This window comes from Notothenia coriiceps, unplaced genomic scaffold (assembly GCF_000735185.1).
Source record: "Notothenia coriiceps isolate Sejong01 unplaced genomic scaffold, NC01 NC01_scaffold00037470, whole genome shotgun sequence".
Lineage (NCBI taxonomy): Eukaryota > Metazoa > Chordata > Actinopteri > Perciformes > Nototheniidae > Notothenia > Notothenia coriiceps.
The window spans coordinates 273,574-294,285 of record NW_011370171.1 but is presented as its reverse complement, the minus strand read 5'-3'; the positions used below and the strand labels follow the sequence as shown (position 1 = coordinate 294,285).

The 20,712-nt window shown below is 38.9% G+C and overlaps 3 protein-coding genes and 1 non-coding gene across 4 annotated transcripts in view; 2 read left to right on the top strand and 2 right to left on the bottom strand.

Moving 5' to 3' along the window:
• The window catches only part of LOC104967573 (carboxypeptidase Q), a gene marked incomplete at its 5' end in the record, with an annotated part of 309,328 nt that overhangs the window by 15,785 nt on the left and 272,831 nt on the right, over positions 1–20,712 (bottom strand). The gene's annotated exons all lie outside the window — the stretch shown is intronic.
• mrs2 (magnesium transporter MRS2) lies at positions 4,132–9,275 on the top strand. The gene is made up of 9 exons (XM_010797070.1): positions 4,132–4,170; positions 4,512–4,673; positions 4,820–4,950; positions 5,332–5,448; positions 6,592–6,661; positions 6,864–6,946; positions 7,823–7,940; positions 8,421–8,534; positions 8,630–9,275. The coding sequence occupies exons 1-9, from the start codon at positions 4,132–4,134 to the stop codon at positions 8,687–8,689; spliced, it is 894 nt and encodes a 297-aa protein (XP_010795372.1). The 3' UTR covers positions 8,690–9,275.
• trnar-ucg (transfer RNA arginine (anticodon UCG)) lies at positions 6,081–6,153 on the bottom strand. The gene has a single exon. It is a non-coding gene; the product is annotated as a tRNA-Arg (tRNA).
• Positions 10,009–19,813, top strand: LOC104967554 (syndecan-2-B). The gene is made up of 5 exons (XM_010797044.1): positions 10,009–10,293; positions 14,717–14,846; positions 15,857–16,071; positions 16,681–16,981; positions 17,157–19,813. Exons 1-5 carry the CDS (start codon positions 10,234–10,236, stop codon positions 17,318–17,320), a joined length of 870 nt encoding a protein of 289 aa, XP_010795346.1. The 5' UTR covers positions 10,009–10,233; the 3' UTR covers positions 17,321–19,813.

Below are 20,712 nucleotides of genomic sequence, written 5' to 3'. Positions count from 1 at the left end.
GAGATGAGGTGCTGTCCCCTTTGGAGAGAGAGAGCAGAGAAAAAAGAGCAGAGAGAGAGAGAGAGAGAGAGAGAAGAGAGACGAGACTTGTGGGATTGGAGAGCGAACCAGTGCGAGGGGCAACGTCGTATGTTTCTGGAATGAAACGAGGCAGCAGAAAAACAGAGGTCTGTGGATGTATTTTGTGAAACCAGAAGAACAGCGCTAAATAAATGCAACCGGCCTCCAGAAGACTCCGGCCTCTCTCCCAGTCATTTAAGCTAAAGTTGGTTATTGAACCTGAAGCTTGTTGCTTCTGCCCTCCTCGACTACGGTCTGGGAGCCGACAGGAAAGTTCAACACACAGTTGGCCAGTCCGCCCCTTTGTAGCATATTATTTCGATGAGAGATGAGCAGATCGCCACTGGGCTTTCAACTAAATACACAGCCACGCAAAAACTGCGGCATTTGTACAGCTCCTTATGGGTACTGCAATTAGTGAAGTACGGCGCGCTCCGGCAGCACTTCACCCCTGATCGTTCCACCACGGAGGAAAGCGGCAGAAAGTCGCCTGGAGTTAAAGAGAGCAGGGCTGCGTTACGTGCATGGCTTCCTTCTGCAGGTAACGGGGAGACGCGCTCTGGCGGCGGCCTCGTTCAGGATCCGAAAATACAATTAAAATATTTTGCACACTTATTCCACTTATTCCTAGTGTGCCACTGGTTACGGTGCCGCGTGCCAATGCTGGCACGTGTGCCAGGGGTTGCCTGATATGAATGATAATGGGACACATCGACGTCTGCACTCACAGTGCCGCGGACTATAGGCAACGTAATGTTACTTTGATCCGGTTACTTATGTTGTGGCAGATATTTAATTAAGCTTTCTTAACTAGTATAATAGTTATAATAGTCAGATTGCTCTGAATATGGGAGGTGATGTTCTATTCATTTTCACGTTCACACAGTCTGTGATTTTGGCCGGCCGTCTTTCCTGCAACGGCAGTTTAAACTGTATTTCCTCTGCACACTGAGCTTTGATTGGTCAGCAGGCGTGGTGCTTTCGCTGAGTTGATCTCTTATCCTGGAACCTATCCTGCTTCGGAGCACAGACTAAGTTCCAGGATAAGTCACCATGGAGATCTAGCCCGCTAAAAAGTGAACCAGCTTCGTCGTACCGGAAATCCAGGAAGTTATCTTGCTAAACGAAAATCCTTTTTCCTAGTATACCCCCCAGGTTAGCCGCACAGCATAAGTTACCATGGAGATCTATCCTGCTAAAAAGAGAACCAGCTTCGAAGGACCGGAAACCCAGAGTTTTCCCTGAAGTTAGCCGGCTAAGTGAAAATCCTGCTTCGTAGTATACCCCCCAGGTATATACTATATTTAAAGATTTAACATATACAAAATACATAGTTGGTGAAATTGTGTAGAGATGGCCTTAATGTTTAGTTGTTTCAAGAGGAGAATCATTTTTATTTCGGATACATTTTAGTGGTTCAATTTTACGAGAGTTTTCCTAAGGGATATTATTAATTTAGTTTCAGTTCACAAATATTTCCCACTGTCCTTTAAGTTTTAGTTTACATTATGACCCTGGTTCTCACCTGTCCTTCTTCGCCCCCGTCCCGAACGCCCGACACTCCACACAGTCCACATGCTGCCTACATGTGCCATGACACACAGGGCAGTCCTCACAGGTCGGGCCTGTGTGTGGTGGCTCGCAAATACATTTCCCACACTGACACATCCCTTTATTGCTACACAGATTCTGATTTGTGGCCATACAGGAAGCAGTTTCCATGGAGCAGCCGCAGTCCTCACCAGTCCAGTCATCATCACAAATGCATTCTCCACACTCACACTTCCCACGGCCTCCGCATATACTGTTGGATAGAGTTTTTGTCTTTTTAATCTTAGTGCGTTTCTGTAACAAATCAGGATTAAAAGGGAAGTTAATATTTCATGGCTTAATAATCTTCTCATATATACCTGCTGTTTTGGTATGGACAGTCAAAGTTGCTGCACTCGCAGTATCGCCCGCTGTATCTCTCTTTTGGGTTGACACGTCTCTCACACTCACAGAATCCCGCCACGCAATTTCCCCTACCGCTGCAGAGAGGGGCCTTCGGTCCAGAGCGACAGAAGTCTTCATTTGGGGAAATAAATGAGTCACTGTCCCTCTGGCACTGTTGTCCAGCATAAGGCTGCTGGCACTCACACTGACCACACACCAGATCCCCACGGTTACTGCAGCCAGGGCTATTTTTCTCACGTTTTTTTGTGCAGTCACACTGACCTAAGAAAAAAAATATATTACATGTTTTGCGCAAGCCATTTGTTACAATACTAAAGTGTGTGCTTTGTTTGGAAGCATCCTCCTAACAAGTAACCCCTTATACATCATAGTACTATTTTTGACTATTTTGTTTTTGCTTTGTTTTAACATGTGGCATTTCTTTTGGCAATTTTGAGGGGAAAAAATGATGAAATATGTGGTATTTTTGGTCAGAACTAAACTAGAAAAATAATATAATTATATTGGAGTGCTTTGAAGTGGATATTTTTGACATCAGGGAAACTCCTTTAAATGATGTCAAAAGGGTTACAGTCTTCCAGTCATTGGAGGACTCATTTTATTCCATTGTTAAATATGGGGACTTCCTGATATCCTGCTCTTTAACTGTATATTGACTGTAGCATGTTTCTGAAGTTGTACTCACACTCCAGAGTTATCTCCGTCTTCACACTCAGTGAAAAGCCTCTGGGTGTGATGAGGACAGTCCAGGGCCCAGTCCTGTTCTGCCTCTGTGTTGAGTCGTCCCTCTCACTGGGACACCGAGCAGCCTCAACATTCACCTAGAGCAGACAGACTTGATTATTACAATGACTTGTTTTTCCGAATACCCTGGTGTCTTAATTTGCAGACCTGTACGACCAGAGGGTTCCCCTTCAGGATGCTACTAAACGTGAGGTTTAGTCCTGCTGGCAAAGGGCTGGTGTCCATGGTCAGCTCTGTGATAGGCTGGTCTGTAGGCATGGTGATAGTGAGAGGGAAGGGGTGGCTCACACCTGGCCTCAAACGGAGGGACAGCTCCTGGGGCTGGATGAACATGGCTGTGGCAATTGATGGTTCGGTGCTACCGGAGAAAAGCAACACTTTAGAAGTCTTTGTGTTTTGGCTCTGTATCTAGCACCAGTGTCCCCTTAGTTTGGGGTAGTTTGAGCGATTTAACCTGATAACATGGGTTTTCCAGTGCATCTTTACACCATGACACTTACCTGCTGTCGTTTTTGACAACCTGCAGCCTGCCCTGAGGGTTATACATGTGTCTTTTACGACAGCCGGCTCTCCGCAGCTCCTTCAAGGTCTGACAGCGGATGTTAGAGTTAGGGGCGGTGCACCAAGCACACTCCGGGCCAGACTGAATGCACTCATCACAGCTGGAGGCAGATGTGAGGCACATTTGATCGTCTGCCCAGCTCTGACACAACAGACCCAGCAGCAGGCAGAGACCGAGCAGCTTCACCGACATCCTGCAGTTAGAATAAAGTAGTGACGTGTACTTTTTAAAGTATTGACATAATCAATAAATAAATATAATACGAGTGTGCTAAAAGTGAGTTAACTTACTAAAATGTATTTTTTGTTTGATATTTATTTTCACTTTCTTTACTGGTCTTGTCTCTTGTAAGTTATTAATAGTGTGCGTAGATTACTCATGAATCTCTTATAACCTCTTTTGAATGGTCACGGACAACTTAAATAAAGAAATAACATGAGCAGAACTAAACTAAAACAATGGATAACAGAAACTAAATGTGTATACAATTGGGAAGAAAAAAGAACTACCACAACTGTTGAAAATATAAACAATTACATTACATTTAGGCTGGACTATAATTAGTAAGTGACTGATGCTACAAGTAGATTCATATAATTGTATATGCTAACATTTGACTTAGCTTTTTTTGGATATCAGAATGCTTTGCGTTTTTGCGCTTTGCGTATGTTTTTTGTTGTTGATTGTGTGCTAAAAACAAAAGACATAGTTACAGAGCATTGCCGGTGCGTTACCTGGAGTACTGGAAGCTTTCTGTGCGGTAGCTGCGTCTCCTCACACTGTGACACACTGACAGTGTTCATTCCTATATGGAAGGGGTGCTACTGGGGACACAGTTTCAGAATCTGGTCACTAGCTATGATATGTGCGACTCTATCTGATTGTCTCTCACCGCAAATATTTACTGATCAGAGTCTGCTATTGGGATTGCACTCATCCAAATGCAGTTCTGCATACACAGCTGTGCAGTATACTCAGCACAGGCACATTTACTTGAATTTCTCATGTAGATAAATCAACTTACAGAAAGCCTTGCAATTTTTGCCAGAAAAACCTCAAACGATGATGTCAAGTCCTAAAATAATGAGGTTCTTAATGGATTAGCATACATGTAGCAAACATCCGGGATCAGTGCACGTATTCCAGTGTTTTTTAAGATGCTAACCTGCCCCTCTCTGTTTTTCCTCAGTCTTTCAAAGCCATCTTGACCCCGCAGTCCCTTTTGGTGTTGGATTTTCGTGGTTTTGGATTGGAGCGTTGGTTGGTTCTGGAGCTGGCCCCTCAGCTAGCATCACAGTCGCACTCTCTGCCCTTTGAGTTCACAGCACTGGAGGCCATCCTGCAGCACAAGGTGCAATAGATTAAAGCAACACTGTGTGTCTTTGTAGTCAAATTTGGTCAAAATCAGCCTAAGTCTCTGTATAGATGAGTCTATGATCCAAGATAAAGCAATGTGTGCTTATGCATGTATGTAACTTATTGTATTTGTGTCAATAGGTAAACACTCTACATGCTCAGCTGAATGATGTGGAACCAGTATTGTTGGACACATTGGAGTCACTGGTGGATCCTAAAATCCTCTCGGTTGATAGAAGTAAACTGCATATTCTGCTGCAGAACAGCAAGAGGTAAAGCACACATACTTTGTAAAGGTTTGACATGGTGCTTATAAATTAGGGTGCATAGCATCAATATAGCAATGCATTTTCTAAATTATGGATATGAAAAAATGTGTCATAACTTCTGGGACTGTTCTGGTTTTCATCCGCCATTTTCTATTTTCAGCTTTTATTTAGGTCTCACTTTAAATTAATTTGTTCAAAGCACAGCCATTTGCCTAAATACCTCTTCAGTCACTTTTAGCTGTTTTTTAACACAGTATTTCATAATTGATCCAAGCACTATGGACTCACATGGACATGTTAGGCATAAACATTCATAGTAAACATTCAAGTGTTTAGTTTTGTCTGTTCGCTGAGTTTCACTCCTGCCTCTTGTACCTCTAACAGCTTATCAGAGTTGGAGACCGACATAAAAGTCTTTAAGGATACCTTGCTGAAGATTTTGGATGAAGAGGAGATCATTGAAGAACTGTGTTTGACAAAGTGGACAGACCCAAGAGTTTTGTAAGTTACGAATGCCCTCACATACATTAACATCACATACATTAACATGAATGCTAAAGGCTTTTAAAATCTCTATTAATGTCGCAGTCACTGGCTTATGTAAAAGATGAAGGAGGAGAATACTTTGTATTCCCAAGGTGTCGTAGTGTAGTTGCCCTTCTAAAAATGTTTTTTTCCCGTTTTTAAATATGAACTAATTGGTTGGTGCTAGGGCTTTGGTTTGATTACATTCAGGCGTGGCATAATTAACTGCATTGTCCACATTTTAGGACACAACCTATTTGTTTCTGCTGTGTGTGTAAAGTTGTAAATATGTTTTTTAATGATTAATTAATTAAAAAAAATCATAAAAACATTTTATTTTATATTTTTCCCTCATAACCTTATTAAAACAAGTGTTGTGCTTATTGTGAATGAATGAACATAATTTATTTTGATTTGCTGAAATTGCATTCATTCTTTAAATACAAATATGAATAATTAAAATGCCTCATCTGTTCAATATGATGAAAATAAGCAATACAACGCGAAAATGAAGTTTAAAGATGTTAAACTGTATTCAAAACGTCTTTAAAAAGCGAAACGTCCTTAGAGCTTAAGTATTGTGAATCTTCTAAAATAATTCAAAAGGACGACCACGAAGGGACTCGAACCCTCAATCTTCTGATTCGAAGTCAGACGCCTTATCCATTAGGCCACGCGGTCGGATGATATTTTAGAAAATGCCAACACCAACCGATAAGTGTGTTTCCGAAATAACGGTCTTTCTGTAGCGTATGTAGTTGAGACACTTCCAAATAGTTTGAATGTATGTTGTTTCTGTCACGAACACGTTTTTATTGACATTAGATCATTGTGTAGGCCTATATGTACCGGAATTCCTGAGATCAGTGAGATGTCTGTGTTTTTCCGATCAATGTATGTGTCCGTAAAGCGATGCGTAAATGGGACAATGCGTGATTATTTTGGCGGTAATCTTATTGTATTGATGAACAGGTTTTGACTAATTCGTTCTGTTGAGCTATTCCTTAGAAATAATAAATGATCGTACCGATTTTTACGCGTTTTGGTATCCAGGTATTTCTAGAACCAGAACTATATCCAATGTGTTTATGGACATTGTCTTTCTGTCTGCCTTTCCAGTGAGGAGAGCAGTTTGGGTATTGACCACGCGGAGGAGATGGAACTCTTGTTGGAAAATTACTATATGCAGGTAGTGCTACTTAAGCAGTTAGAATAAAACATGTTTAAGATTTCTGATTAAGATTTTAAAATTCCCATTTTAAAGTAAACTCATTATTTATGATTAACTTTTTCTTAGTGTAAATTAAAATGCTATAATATAACATGAATTTGTACTTTCACATGTATTGTAGTGTTGAACCCGCTATTACACAATATTTAACTCCATACAGGCTGAGGAGCTGGCGAACAAGACCAGAGAGCTGAAAGGGCTGATAGACGACTCTGAGAGTGTTGTCTTCATCAATCTGGACAGGTACACTCGTCACACGCACATACTGGGTAGAGCCTACTATACAATACATGTGAATATATTATATATGTTGGGATAGTGGCAATATGAAAACACGGTGATTATATGGCTACAAATATAGGGACTGTTCATGTATACAACAATTGAGATGTGTTTAATTTCTTACTGTTAACGGGATTTAGTTTGAACTGCGCATATAATATTGGAATGAATCATGTTTGTATTTGGCATCAAATCCCTTTATTGTTCTTTACTCTGTCTTCAAACAGTAGTCAGATGCCCATACGAACAATGAAAACAGTTTTCTCTGCTGTAGGCTAATCATTATATGATGTTTTCATAATGTACTGTTTTGGTGAAAAAACGCATAAATACATCCCTTTTTTTGAAAAAATAAATTCAAAAATGTTTTGGGAACCTTACTTGAAGTGGTACTATCTCAGTCATACAAATCAAGTGGGTATCTTTTTTTTTCAAGGTTACTGTCTGTTTTTAGTTTGTGATTCCCTGCAAAAAATGTGGAACTTTGTTCTAAACACTGTAACCTCAAAAGATATCCGTTTGCTTTGTCTAACTCAGACTGCTGAGCCATCACATCAGATATATAAATAAATGTTTGCCCCAAACGAGGGCTGTGTAATGTATCCCCTTTACTACATTTTACAGCTCATTAGGAAGGGATTGTTTAATATGAGGAATAATTAAACAAACAATAATGGTTTCATATACATTCAGGCAGTTGACTATTGTTTTGATCCAGACATCACAAATTCTGAACCTATTTTCTAAGCTGCTGACCCATTAAAGGCATATTTCCCATTTAAAAAAAAATGGTGAAAAAAACTTGTGAGCTCTACATGTGCTGTCTGTTTATTCCAGCCATCGTAATGTGATGATGCGCCTGAATCTGCAGCTGGCGATGGGATCCTTCTCCCTTTCCCTATTTGGTCTGATAGGGGTCGCTTTTGGAATGAATTTGGAGTCCTCCTTCGAAGAGGTGAGTCAGATTCCTGTGAAAGACTTAAATCGTATCTGAAGATGGATAGTTGTGTTTGAAACTTCTCAGATATGAGGACTTTCTCCTTTCCTTAACTTGAAATACTTTAAAGCCTTTATTAATGATTGTGCCTGATACCGTTTTAAGACTAAACTTGGTCTTTTTTATTGGATATTCCTTTAAAAAAAATATTTAACAGAAAATAAATGTAATTCTTTCAACACATGTTTTTGTGTAGGAATCTATATTGAAGGTTCATTTTAAAGCTGTATGTATTGTCTTTATAAGTTTACGCATTACATTTTGTTTTGGGACATGTGGATGCAGGTCTACTTGTGTGTTTCATTTCTTAGCTTTCCTCTGTTCGTGGAACATCCTTTGAGTGTATTTTTTAGCTTTGTTCCATGGGTCTGCATGTGCATACTGCATCATTTGTATGTTTATACAGGGTAACCTTACACTGTTTGTGATTATTACCAGGACCCTCGTGTCTTTTGGCTGGTGACCGGCTTCATGTTCTTGGGCAGCGGGCTGATATGGAGACGACTGCTGTCATTCCTAGGGCGACACCTAATGCCTTCAGTACCTCCTTTGGTGAGACACACACACACTCACACAAACTATAATGCCATATAAAATATTGTTTGAAGATCGAATCCTTATTGTCTTATATTCTGTTTGTTATCCAGATCCCTCAGGTTTGGAAGAGAAATATGAAAGCATCAGACATCAGGTCAGGAATCAGATGATTTTGACCTCTGCCCAGTAAAATTTCACAGAACCTCCTACAGACTCTTCAGCTTTAGAGACGATTGTTTTACAACCTCTGGACCTCCTGATTTTTCTGCAAAAGGCTGGACATTTTAGGTTGGTAACGCACTTCCTTTGCCATGCCTAAAGTAGAGGTTGAGACTGCATTCAAATCTATCTGGAGACTGCAATGTTATGTGTGTGCTTCTGTGTGCCCCTCATTTGTTGCACTATTTAATGGTTGTTTCAGAAAGTCATTCAAATGTCTTCATATTCAATCATATCAGTATTACTCTGCCATGAGTGGTTTCATATCAGTCTGTGGTAAAGTGGCCGCATTGGAACTTAAACTGATAACAATACAACTAACATAAAAGCAGGTTACATTATTGTCCCTCATTTCATTCATAGGTGAAAAAAAGTCTGTTAAACTGATTTAAAGTAATATGAATCAATGAAGTTGTAAAGTCTATTGTCAATGTTTATAGAGTGTTATTTCATCTGTGCTCAGCATTTAAGAATGTGTTAATCTGAGTGGTTACAGTGTAACATCCGTCAGAAAATAAAGACTTCCAGAAACATTTACTCCATGGAAAAAGCAAGAATTTATCACATAATTATCTGATGTGATTGACAATGACAGATATGTAACAGGTAGTGAGGAATCACCTGTAGATCGAGCTTTATTTTCAGGGGTCAAAAGCCCAACATGATGGAAAGCCTTATATTACTGTGTATTTTTCAAGTTCCAGCCAAATACTTCACCTTTTGACTATTGTATCCCCTTATCATATTTGATGCCTATTAAAAAAATATTCACTTTTGGAAATGTTCTGGTTATTTTTTTAGTACCACATTGAATCACAGTTGATCTGATTTGGCTTTAGTCACAGAAACTCAATTCTATAAACAAGTGTGACATCTTGCAGCTTTTAGGTGGTGAGCCTTTGACCCTAAAAAAATCTTACTTTTCTCCACCGTAAAAGTTGTAAAATTAAAATGTTATAATTACTGAAGTGGGAGGAAATGATTAGAGCCAACAAAGTGATGGATATTTGAAAACCCAGATCACACGAAACAGTTTCTTTGTAAATGTTCCTTGCCGAATGTGGACATCGAAGTAGTGGAGGAGGTGTTACATAAATCGTGAAAGCATAGATTTTCAATATGCATATATATATAGAAATAAATAAGTATTATAAAAATAAATTATTACATTTTGACTTTGATTATATTTGTTATATAACTATTCTACACGAGTAGAGGCGTGTGTGTCTGTTTGTGTGCGTGTGTTGACACGCCCCCAATGGACGTCACGCCGTGCTGACGTCACCACGGAGCCACGCTGCACTGCGAGTCCAAACAACTTTTCCAGAGGAACTCCTCACCACAACGCGTCCAACCGTCCATCAAGGTGTCGAGATTGAACAAAGTAGCCGAAGACCCCAGCCTTAAACGCGACGAGGAATTATCGTAACGAAGAATTTAGCTTTTCCAGTGTATATAATTAGTTTACAACTGTCGTCTCTTTTCGGAAGTTAAAATGAGAAATATGTGGTTGTTGTTCCTCGTTGGACTGGCGACTGGGTTTATCAGTGAAAAAGTAAGTACTTTTTAATTTCGGTTTTATTTTTCAAAAAACGATCCCTATTTAACTCCTCAGTGTACTGCAATAATAACATTGACTTTTTTCTTTCTTTTATCCTGAGAAAAGACATGTATTAGCTGTTGAGTTAAAGAATGCGAGACTCCGTAGCGTTTAGTTTTAATAGTGTTTTTCCACTCAAGCCCAACAGTTAAAGTTAAACCGTCATAGCTTGTTTTGTGTATATTTTCAAATTATACTTATTTGTATGGTCGTCGTTGATATTTTTCTGTAAGCCTGTACCAACAAATTATCAACATGAAAATAAGCATGATAATTGTTTTATCTAACAGTGTTGTCCTCGAAGCAACACATGCCTAGGCTATTTACATGAAAGCTAACCTGGGACCACGGGCTAATGCAGGGTTACTGATATTCTTACTTTATTATCTACTCAAACCACTGCATGCCTCCAGTTGGCTTCAAGTTCTCTGAGGACCAAAGTCTGTTCAGCCTGTAGCTCACAGCTTTGGCATTTATACCCAAACCTCGAGACCTGGCCTGCATTTTCCACCCACACAGAGGGCATGTGTCAAGTTTTGTCAAATTTAATATGAAATGATTTATCAGAAACAAATACATATTTAGTTAAAGATGGAATGCTAAGAATTACGAAATGCTGCCTGATCTGAAAAGTCAGACTGTTTCTAAACTAGAAGATTAAATCTCTCCCTGTCCTTCCCCTCCTTTCCATATATGTGTCTGTTGGAAAGCTGGAAAACACCTGGAAATGACAGCTGAGAGCTCTATGAAATAGGAAATATGCTGGCACCATGATTTATTCCCTATAAAAAGTCCCAAATGAGGGCCAGGGAAATGTGCCACCTCTCCAGAAATGTGTGAAATGTAGGATTCATGCAGTGATTATTGTGAAAGGGAAAGAGCTGAAACCTGAGACCATGCTGCTGGCTGTGTGTAGCAGAGCTGGCAAGGCAGTAAACATTAGCTGCATACTGAAACAGTGGGGGGCATAAATACAGTTTAATGGGATGTTTCCCACCTCAGGCCCCATGTGTTTAAACACAGGATAAAAGGATGTGATTACTGGTAAACTTTTTTTTGTAAAAAATGTAATTAAACTATTTGATTTCCTATTACTTTAAGCCACTAATACACTTTGGTTCTAAATTGCTGGGCGTGATGGATGACCGTGTATATTACAACTTTTTCTCCGAATTTGGCTGTAGAACTACGAGTTAGTCACTCGCTGACATCGCTCCCATCTCGTGAGTTTTTGGCCTGCTAATTGTATCATTTTCTGGATGGATGACTCACAGTGAGTCATTCTGGGCCAGTCCAGGCAAGCATATATCTGCATGGGTTTACACTCCCTGCCATAGGCAAGAGTAAGCATGATCCTTGCTCTAATTATTATTAATGGGTTTTTTGTGCTAATTAAACACAGCTGACAGAAAGACCAACACGTTTTTTTTGAAGTAGTGTTGATAATCCATGAATGCTGATTTCCTCCAGCTGTTTAGACTTGGTATACAGATGGTCTACTTACTAGATGTTTACAAGTATTGCAGGATTAGTCACTGCATATTAGTCACAGCTCTGTTCTTTATATGGAGGGGAGACTGTTCACATCCTTTTTGGTCTGTCAGGGTTACATTTACTGCCAGACTGTTGGTTTTATATCTGACGTGTACAACTAGACTAGAAATGAGTTAACAAGAGTAAAACATTAAACGACTTGGTTTTTCTAAAATGGTAAATACCAGTGATGTTGTTACTTTATATTTGCGCTTAGACACTCTTTTGCTCAACCGCAAAATATTTTTTTTTTCACCTGATGACAATCTGCCAGATAATGTGGACTAGGACCTTTATTTTGGGGTCAATAGATCAGATAACTATGATACATATCTCCATTAGGACATCAATATATTCTCAAAATATGAACCCAAGGCAATATTATGTCTCTATTTTATACCCATGTCCATCTGTGTAAACTTTAAAATCCTAAAAAAGTAACCAAACCAAGTGTTCTGATCACCGTAAGGAGACTTGAAAGTAGTCAGTAGTGCACACTCTGGCTTCCGCTGACGTTTTGGCCATTATGTCTTTTGAAAGATTCATAATTCTTTAAAGTCCTTCCAAACTCTGTCCATGCCGTTTTACTATAAATTATTTTCCCCCTTTTGTAAAGCATTTGGAGAATATAACTTCTGTTGACACATTTGACTTTGAGGGGGTCAAACATTTTATGACTCATTTCAGCGTTGGTCAAACAAACACCCCTGCACACGCAGCGTTCGGTGCTGCTGCTGCTGCTGTCTTCATGTGGTGACAGGTCTGTTGTGTGCTTGTTGGCTGTTGCACAGCCTCACTCTTGACCCGACTGCTCTCTCATTATCTTTGACTTACAGTATATGCTTTCAGCTCACTGTAATAATAGCTGTGCATTCCACAGACTCCAAAAATATGGAATGTTGATTGCAGGATTTTATAATGCAGTCTCCAAAGCACTCACTCCCCCATATTGAATTTCTGTATTGTACTATCACTGAGACCTGGCTGTTTCCAGCAAACTGTCCTCACTTGGACAACGCAGCAGGACACCATATGGTTGTATACAGTCTGTTTGTATGTGTGTGAGAGCTCTGTACATTGTGTATGTTTTCCAGATGTGTGAAACCTCTGACTGACTGATTCAAGTTTTCCAGTAACCCGTTACGCATAACTTCTTTCTGGCAAAAGGAGAGGGAAAGGGACAGCTGATTCTTTTTGGCTTCTTGTTTCATTGTCAATGTTAAATAGTCTGCAGTAGAATATTAAATGAGTCTATTGACCGCACATTTTTAACAATGGTGCTGATAGCTAATAATAACAATACTGATTTTCTGCAACCCTTCTACGCCTGCTCACAATGCAAAGGAGCTTTGCAATACATACATATCATTAGACTTAAATTATCATTTTGTAAAAATATGATCATTTGACTTCATACAGACTTTTGTTTGACTTCTGAGCTTTCTCCCAGAGCTCAAAATAGTTCTAAAGTTAGGTTTTGATTCCACACATCAACAGTGTACTTCATGCTGTTGTGCTCTGAAAAGGGAATCTAGCTCAGTTTCAGTATGACGATCACGTGCCTCGGTGTAAAGCTAACATCTTCCCTTTTTTAAATCTAGATTTAGTTATTTCACAATAGGTCTCTTTTGTTACATCTCAGATAGCTAGAATACAAATATCAGATTTCTCAGGAGGAAAATAAGCCCAAAAAGTTTCTACAGTAGTTATTTATACGAAAGATCAAGTCCAATCAGAATGAAGCAACTGCATTTATTAGATTAAGTCCGTTGGTCTGCAGTTATTGTAAAAACACCCACTTTTCAGATTCCTTATATCATGCAAACTGCCAAGTGAAAGGGCAGTGTTGACATGGGATGCTTTATCATGTATTTATGCCCTCATTTCCCTCTTGTGTGAATATTTATTGTACTGAGAAATCCTCCTCCTTTATGCCCAGCACCTGTTCTATGAGAAACATACAGTACTTTCCCTGTCTCCCGCTCTCCTTCGCTTCCTTTCTCCCTCTCTCAGCACCTGTGTTAGTGGAAGCATAGTATACATACCAGACATATTTAAAGTCTCAATGGGCCATATTCGTGTGTGTGTGTGGGTGGGTGGGTGTCTTACCAGCCACATCTGCTCAGCCTTTCTTCTGTTTTTGAGTTTCAGACTCATTATCAGTTTGCTTTCTTTTGATGTGTGTTTTTTTTTAGCTGTTGTTATATTACCATCTTTCTGAAGTTATCACAGCTTTCTTTGTCTCAGACATTAAATCATTCTTATTTTTTAAAAGCTGATGAAGATCTGTATCTACATACCTAGTGCCTCTAGTTGGAGCGTAGTTTCTTGTGTCATACTAAGCTTTACATGACGAGACAAGTAGAGTTATCATCGCACTCCTTTGTCTAGTGTTTGGGTAAGTGGGAGGCTTCCTGATGATTTCTGTCTGTGTGTGTCCACCTCTCTGTTCTGTGCGTTGCCTTCGAAATTGCTCTCTCTCTCCTGCCTCCACCCAAAGACACTAAGACACTCTGGCTGTCTGTGAGAACACATGAAAGTAACAAAACAAAAAAGCAGCCTATATTGACTGTATATACTTGCGTATGGATGCAATACACACTATGGTTAAACACACAGAGGGAACACTGGTATGTTTGGCCAGAACAGGTCAATGACTGTTCTAGATCATATCTGGATCCCAAACGGGAGACGCTCACATGTTTTCAATAAGTAGAAGGAATGCTCCATGTGTGAATAAAGGAGATCTACGAGTCCCTGTTTCTCTTCTCCTTTTCTCTCCCCTTTAGTATTCCTCTTCTGCTTGATTTATAATGTCTGTTATATATTTGTCTTCTTCCTCCAGCTGCTGGTCTCATCCCAAACACCGTTCTCCACGACAGAGGACATGTACCTAGAGGGCCGGACGTCAGGTGACCTCCCCATAGATGATGAGGATGGTGTAGACGGTTCGGGCTCTGGATCCGGAGACTACGGTTAGGATAACACCGTCTTTGTTTTTCTATTGTTATCATTTTTAGCAATGGAAATCATTTTGGTTTCCACCTTACATTGATCGGTTGATATTGTTTTTGAGAATAGGCGAGTCAAGGTTCTTTAATACATAATAACTTTTCTAAAAAGAAGAAAGGTTTATGACACTTTCATGGCAATAGATGAAATGAAAGATACCAGAAACATGGACACTGCTTGTACATGTTCAAATAAAGCTGAGTTTACAGACTTTGGGAAGTTTTCCCTTTTTGTTTTTTCATACTCTTTTGAACATCATCATTTCTGTTTAGAAATCTTAACACAAAGTGAATGTTATAGATGTTCTGTTTCTTCTGTTCCACATTTCAGGGTTTTTATTTCTGTAAAAGTGTCTAAACTTACAATTGGGTATGAGATCATCTTAGTCTTTAAAGGCCTCTGGGAAACGGGGCCAAGATTTCTTACAAGCAATTAGTTTGCCAAAGGTTTTCCTTATCTCAAGGTGTGTTTCCTAATATATTCCATCAGATGAATGAGCAATATGTGCTCTGTAGACACAAGTGCTGGCATACTGAGACACAGAAGCACTCAGATGTGCCAGATGTTTGTCCCGGGGTGAAGTGGAACTGTTAGCCAGGTGAGGTTTTATTGGAACCTCACAGATGTCCGATACTCACTTCCTCCATGATGACTCACCTTTATGCCCACAGTGAATAATGTGTTGGAACAGTTTACTGTGATCTCAACATGAGAAGAAAGGCGGTTTAGTGACGTTGCAGATCTCAGAGATTGCATTCCTCTTGCTAGTGAGAAGAACTAGTTTATTAACACCTCGAGGACACATTTTAGCATTTTGTTGCTATCCAATTCAAACCATGTACCTACAAAATGTCATCTTTACAATAACGTTTGAGTATATATAAAGCTAAAAGGGTTTACCGTTTAATAATGTCAGGTTGAAGGGAAACTCACTAGTTTTAGATTTTTGTTGATTTTGTTTCCTCTACCTCAGCTTTCACAGATAAAGAGGAGATGATCAGGAGGTTCCTCAACTTCTCCGAGACCACCGTTTCCAAAGAAATGGTTCCAACTCGACCACAGCCAACATCAGACTCTCCTCACAAGCCATCGACCACAGCAGCAGACGGTCAGGATGCACTGACAGAAGAGAAGGACACGGAGACAACGCCATTCACCTCTTCTAATGGGGACAAGAGTGACAAGGAGGTAAAATATTGCTTTCCCTTTTTAAACAAATTCTTATTTTAAAGTAAGAATCCTGATAAAGTATGTCCCAAGACAAAACCTCTAATAATATAAGAGAGACTGGCGGCCTCCCAATATTCAAAGCTTGGAAAAAAGGCGCCCCCCACTAATCCCACTTAAGTTTACCTGCTTAGTTTCGCTCAATTCCTAGATGCCTACGGGATCATGACAATGTTATTTGATCCCATAGGAACATCAATAGAGCCAACATAGCCTAATATTGCTATACTTCAGACCTAACCAAATACAAAAAGGTCTGTCTTATGGAATTCATTAGTATCTGACTGTGGGAAACGGTAGAATACCACTCTATTTGTGAACTATCTATTTAAGCAAGTCACACACACCTTTTGCTAATATATGTTAGCAAATGCAAGTTCTAATGGAATACTGTCATTAAATATTGTATTGATTTCCAACTGTATGAACCAAACCCCCTTTAGAATTTATTTGAACTTCCACTTCATGATTAATATGGTGGTAACAAGGATAGTATCAAATCCATATTATGTCTCAATGTTTATTCCAGCCCTAAGTTACTCAGTGCATTAACTGCATATATTTCTCCAGGTGGCAGGTCCAACTGCTGATTGGTTCACACAGATGACCAGCTCCACCAACATGCCTACCACTACAAATAATGACACCGAATTCGGCATGGATATCACTGTAATCAAAGATATCAGCGAGGACAACAGTCTGGACAGATTGGATGACTCGGCAACGAAAAACCGTGAAAATGAAGTCCTGATCGTACCGGACGAAAACGAGATTTTGCCAAATAATGGCCAAGGCAGCAGAATGTATGACATGGAGGCTCCTGAACAGGTGACCTCTGAGAACATGTGGGAGAGGACGGAGGTGCTGGCAGGTAAGGACAGATTATGACTTCCCTTATTGTCCTCATGTGTCTAGTTTAATGTGGTTATTCATTGGGAGAATTTAAAGACTAAGCAGATGTGGTTATTTATGATAAACCATTTCTTTGATGTTAAGATTATCCATCAGAAATGTATTTCAACCTCGTTTTTTCATGCCATTTCCAGCGGTTATAGCATGCGGAGTAGTTGGATTCCTCTTTGCTGTTTTCCTCCTCCTCCTCCTCGCCTACCGTATGAAGAAGAAGGACGAAGGAAGCTACGCCCTGGGGGACAACAAAGTTTCAACAACAGCCTATCACAAAGCGTCTACCAAGGAGTTCTACGCCTAAACAGACCAATAAAGACTTTCAATGGAGTCTGATTCCTCTCAATCAGGACTCAAATGGACCTTTAAATGACTGAAGATCAAGTCAAGTTCCTCTGCTTTTCTTCAGCGCTACCAACATTTCCCTGCATATTTCCTGCCTTTCCCCTCTGCTACTGTTTCACATGTCGCCATATGATGTTAAGTGTTGGTCAAGAAGAGCTCATAAGGGAAGAAATAAGACTTAAAATTCCCATCCTTCCATTATGGAGAAAGAGTTACAGATTGAATGCACATCCTCAATTTCAGTGGAGAAATTGTTTGCATATCACAATACATCACAACTGTTCTAGTCTAGGAAGGTAATTAACTGAAAACACTGGGCTGTTAGATATTACTTCTGTTAGCTGAACCGCAGTGGGCTGGGCTTTGTTCTGCACATAGATCAGTTGTTCCCTTCACAGAGCTACAGCCTGAACTGTCCTGGATCAGCTTGCCAACCTTAAGTAAATAGAATAGCCTTCACGCATTTTGAATGCCGTTAAATAAAATGGTACTACATATCGGAATATTATTACAAGGGGCCTTAAAAAATGTAAACCCTTTTTCCTCTTTTTGAGGTCAAATCTTCGGTGTTGTTGACATTTTCATTATTACATTTCATCTTCTGTACGCTTTATTTTAATTTTATTTTTATTGTTTTGAGGAATTAATGTTTTTTTTTTTTATATATATGCTGTCCAGTATTGGCATGAGAGATTGTGTTACTCTGTAGGTAGATCTTTTGTGTTGTTTCCTCACAGATATTTGACACTTATAGACATGACCAAATATAAATATGCTTTATTTGTCTTTTGGAAAAATATTTTTTAGTAGCTTTTCCCACGTGTTTGATGTTTAAAGATTATATTTCTATAGGCCATTTTTAAAGGAGACTTTATTATTTTGTTGTATTCATACAGTGATAGCCTTGTGTATGCCTTCAACCATTAGATTTATTTTCAGGACTATCTTTTTGGTGATTGCTAAGGCAGAGCCAAGGCTGATTACTATAATTCAGGAAGTGTAGAAGTGACCAATGATTTCTGAAGTGGCAAAAGCACATTCCTCTGTGACTGTCAACTGTACAGCTTCAACAGCAGCTATGAAAACAGTGGCAACGTTACTGACCTGATCACCACGAGTCAGTTATTTATTTACTTAATGTTACATAAGTTATAATATGAGAGTGTCAGGTGTTAAACAAGTGTTTTTCTAATTATGAATCTTTACCTCAACTAGCCAACCAAAGGAGAATGACACAATTCTTACTTGTATACAGCCTTTTTTATTTGTTTACATCAGCCCTCGTTGAAGTTTATCACCAGCCAGCTACCTTATGTGTCAAAGAGCAAACCTTTTCACATAGTCTCTTATGACAAAGGTCTTGAAGTAGTCATATCTTTGGCTTTATAATCTTTGGAAAAAGTCAAATAATTTTTGTAACCACCTTTGGTCATCCAAATGACTGATCAGTGATCTATAGATACAAAGTTTGGATTAAGTTGTCCACCATGAGACTTTGTTGATTTTGAGTTTAAAGTCAAATTTGTAGTGTTTTTTTTTTGTTCGTTAAAAGTGAATGCGGTTACATTTATTTGTTGTCCTATAGCCCTACTTATTAGTGTTTACATGATATAATTTGCCATAATAGAACACATTATTTTAAAGTAATAATAGATTTTCCATACGCAAACGGCTGGAATAAAACAAGACTTCTTATAACTATCCCACTGTGACTTACTGTTGGTAACATGATACGTGAGGCACTTGAACTCTCACAACACATTTTTCTATACATTTTATCAGTTGTTTTGAACGAGCTGCACAGAACCTCAACTGGATTTCAGGATAAAGGGACATTTTGGACATCCATACCATCAGAAATATCAGAAAGATGTCTGACATAGACCCTACTCCGACAGAGTTATAAAAGGTCAGCACTTTCTAGCAATCAACAGGTGATTACATACAATAACCTTTTTCTGTCTGGGGTCTCTGTAAGTGTATACAGTATGCTGATGATACTATAATTGATATGTATTAATTTATACTTGCTTAGACTATAATCCAGGTTCATTATGTCAGTGATACATTTAAAATTGTACCGTTTTTACTCATTCCCTCTTTGTGCCTAAGGCTCAGTTTTGTTTTCAAATATTTGTAATGTATTTGACAAACAATTCAACGTTATCAAATGTCTGTTTTTTTTGTATATGTTTTTTGTATGGATCATTTTTAGTAGAATAATAACTTACTTGTAAATATATTGAAGCTTTAATTGTCATAGTAATCAAAGTTGATAATGAATTAGCTGAATCGTTGATTTTTAACACATAAACATGGTGGAGACCAACAAAAAATCTATGCTCGGATAAGATAAGCACATGAGGTGTCCAATAGAGAAGTGTATTGCTGAAATTCTGTATGTTATGAGGATCACTACTGCATAAAAGATGTGGCTTTAATGCAATTCTAATATTGTCTTGTCTTTATTTAGCTTTTCTTTGCTCTCTTATAACCGACACAACAGGACTGATTCTATTCACTCCCTAGCATGTGTGCTGATATTTAAAAACCTCATGTCCTTCTTACTTTGTGTTATTGACCTGCTTCCCATTCATCCCCACTCTACATATATTTCCATTAAGCATAAACAATATATCAGTGTGTACTTACCTCTCAGGCAATAATTATATATTTACACACACTAATTTAGAACATCTATATTATGTGAAAAAGGCCAAACCAAGAACAGACTCCTAAGCAAATTGTTCAACAGCAATCCAATTGTTAGATTAATGTCCAGACACTTATAGTTAGTATTGAGCTGGTATTATGACGTGTTAGATGTAGTTGCAGGTAAAAGCTGTTGTAGCATTTGTTCTACTTGTTTGCACAGTGGTGCAGACATTTTTTTCCTCCCAGCCTCAAGAAACATCCTCTTACAATTGAGGTGCCAAAAGAAGGCTTCAATCTACTGTGTTAAACCACGTCAGCAGCATGTGAGTGGAGCCAAAAGCTGAGCTGTTTTCCAAAAAACACACTGGAAGTCATATATCATTATGTAAAAAGCAAATCGCTGAAAGTAAACAGGAGTTTAACTTCTGTACATAAGTTAAAAAATAAAGTAAGATACTAAGGTCATAGTAGGGTGTAAGGAAAGTAAAAATAAATATTTCATCTGGCCCTTCTCACAGGCTGGGACATTGACAGTGAATGTCAATGGCTGCAGTGGAATGCAGAAGATTAGTGGTAGAGAATAGGGATGGACGCCACGTAGCTTTCTGCAGCGTCGATACAATACATACCAAACACTGGACATTTATTTGGCAACTTAGATTGTTGACAAAGAGATGTGGAAATCTTATCAATGGC

Coding starts and splice junctions, on each gene's coding strand:
- mrs2 (XM_010797070.1), top strand. CDS start 4,132: ATGGAAGGGGTGCTACTGGGGACACAGTTTCAGAATCTG. Junction 4,171..4,511: donor GGACACAGTTTCAGAATCTG/GTCACTAGCTAT, acceptor GTTTTTCCTCAG/TCTTTCAAAGCCATCTTGAC. Junction 4,951..5,331: donor CTGCTGCAGAACAGCAAGAG/GTAAAGCACACA, acceptor TACCTCTAACAG/CTTATCAGAGTTGGAGACCG.
- LOC104967554 (XM_010797044.1), top strand. CDS start 10,234: ATGAGAAATATGTGGTTGTTGTTCCTCGTTGGACTGGCGACTGGGTTT. Junction 14,847..15,856: donor CTCTGGATCCGGAGACTACG/GTTAGGATAACA, acceptor CCTCTACCTCAG/CTTTCACAGATAAAGAGGAG. Junction 16,982..17,156: donor GAGGACGGAGGTGCTGGCAG/GTAAGGACAGAT, acceptor TGCCATTTCCAG/CGGTTATAGCATGCGGAGTA.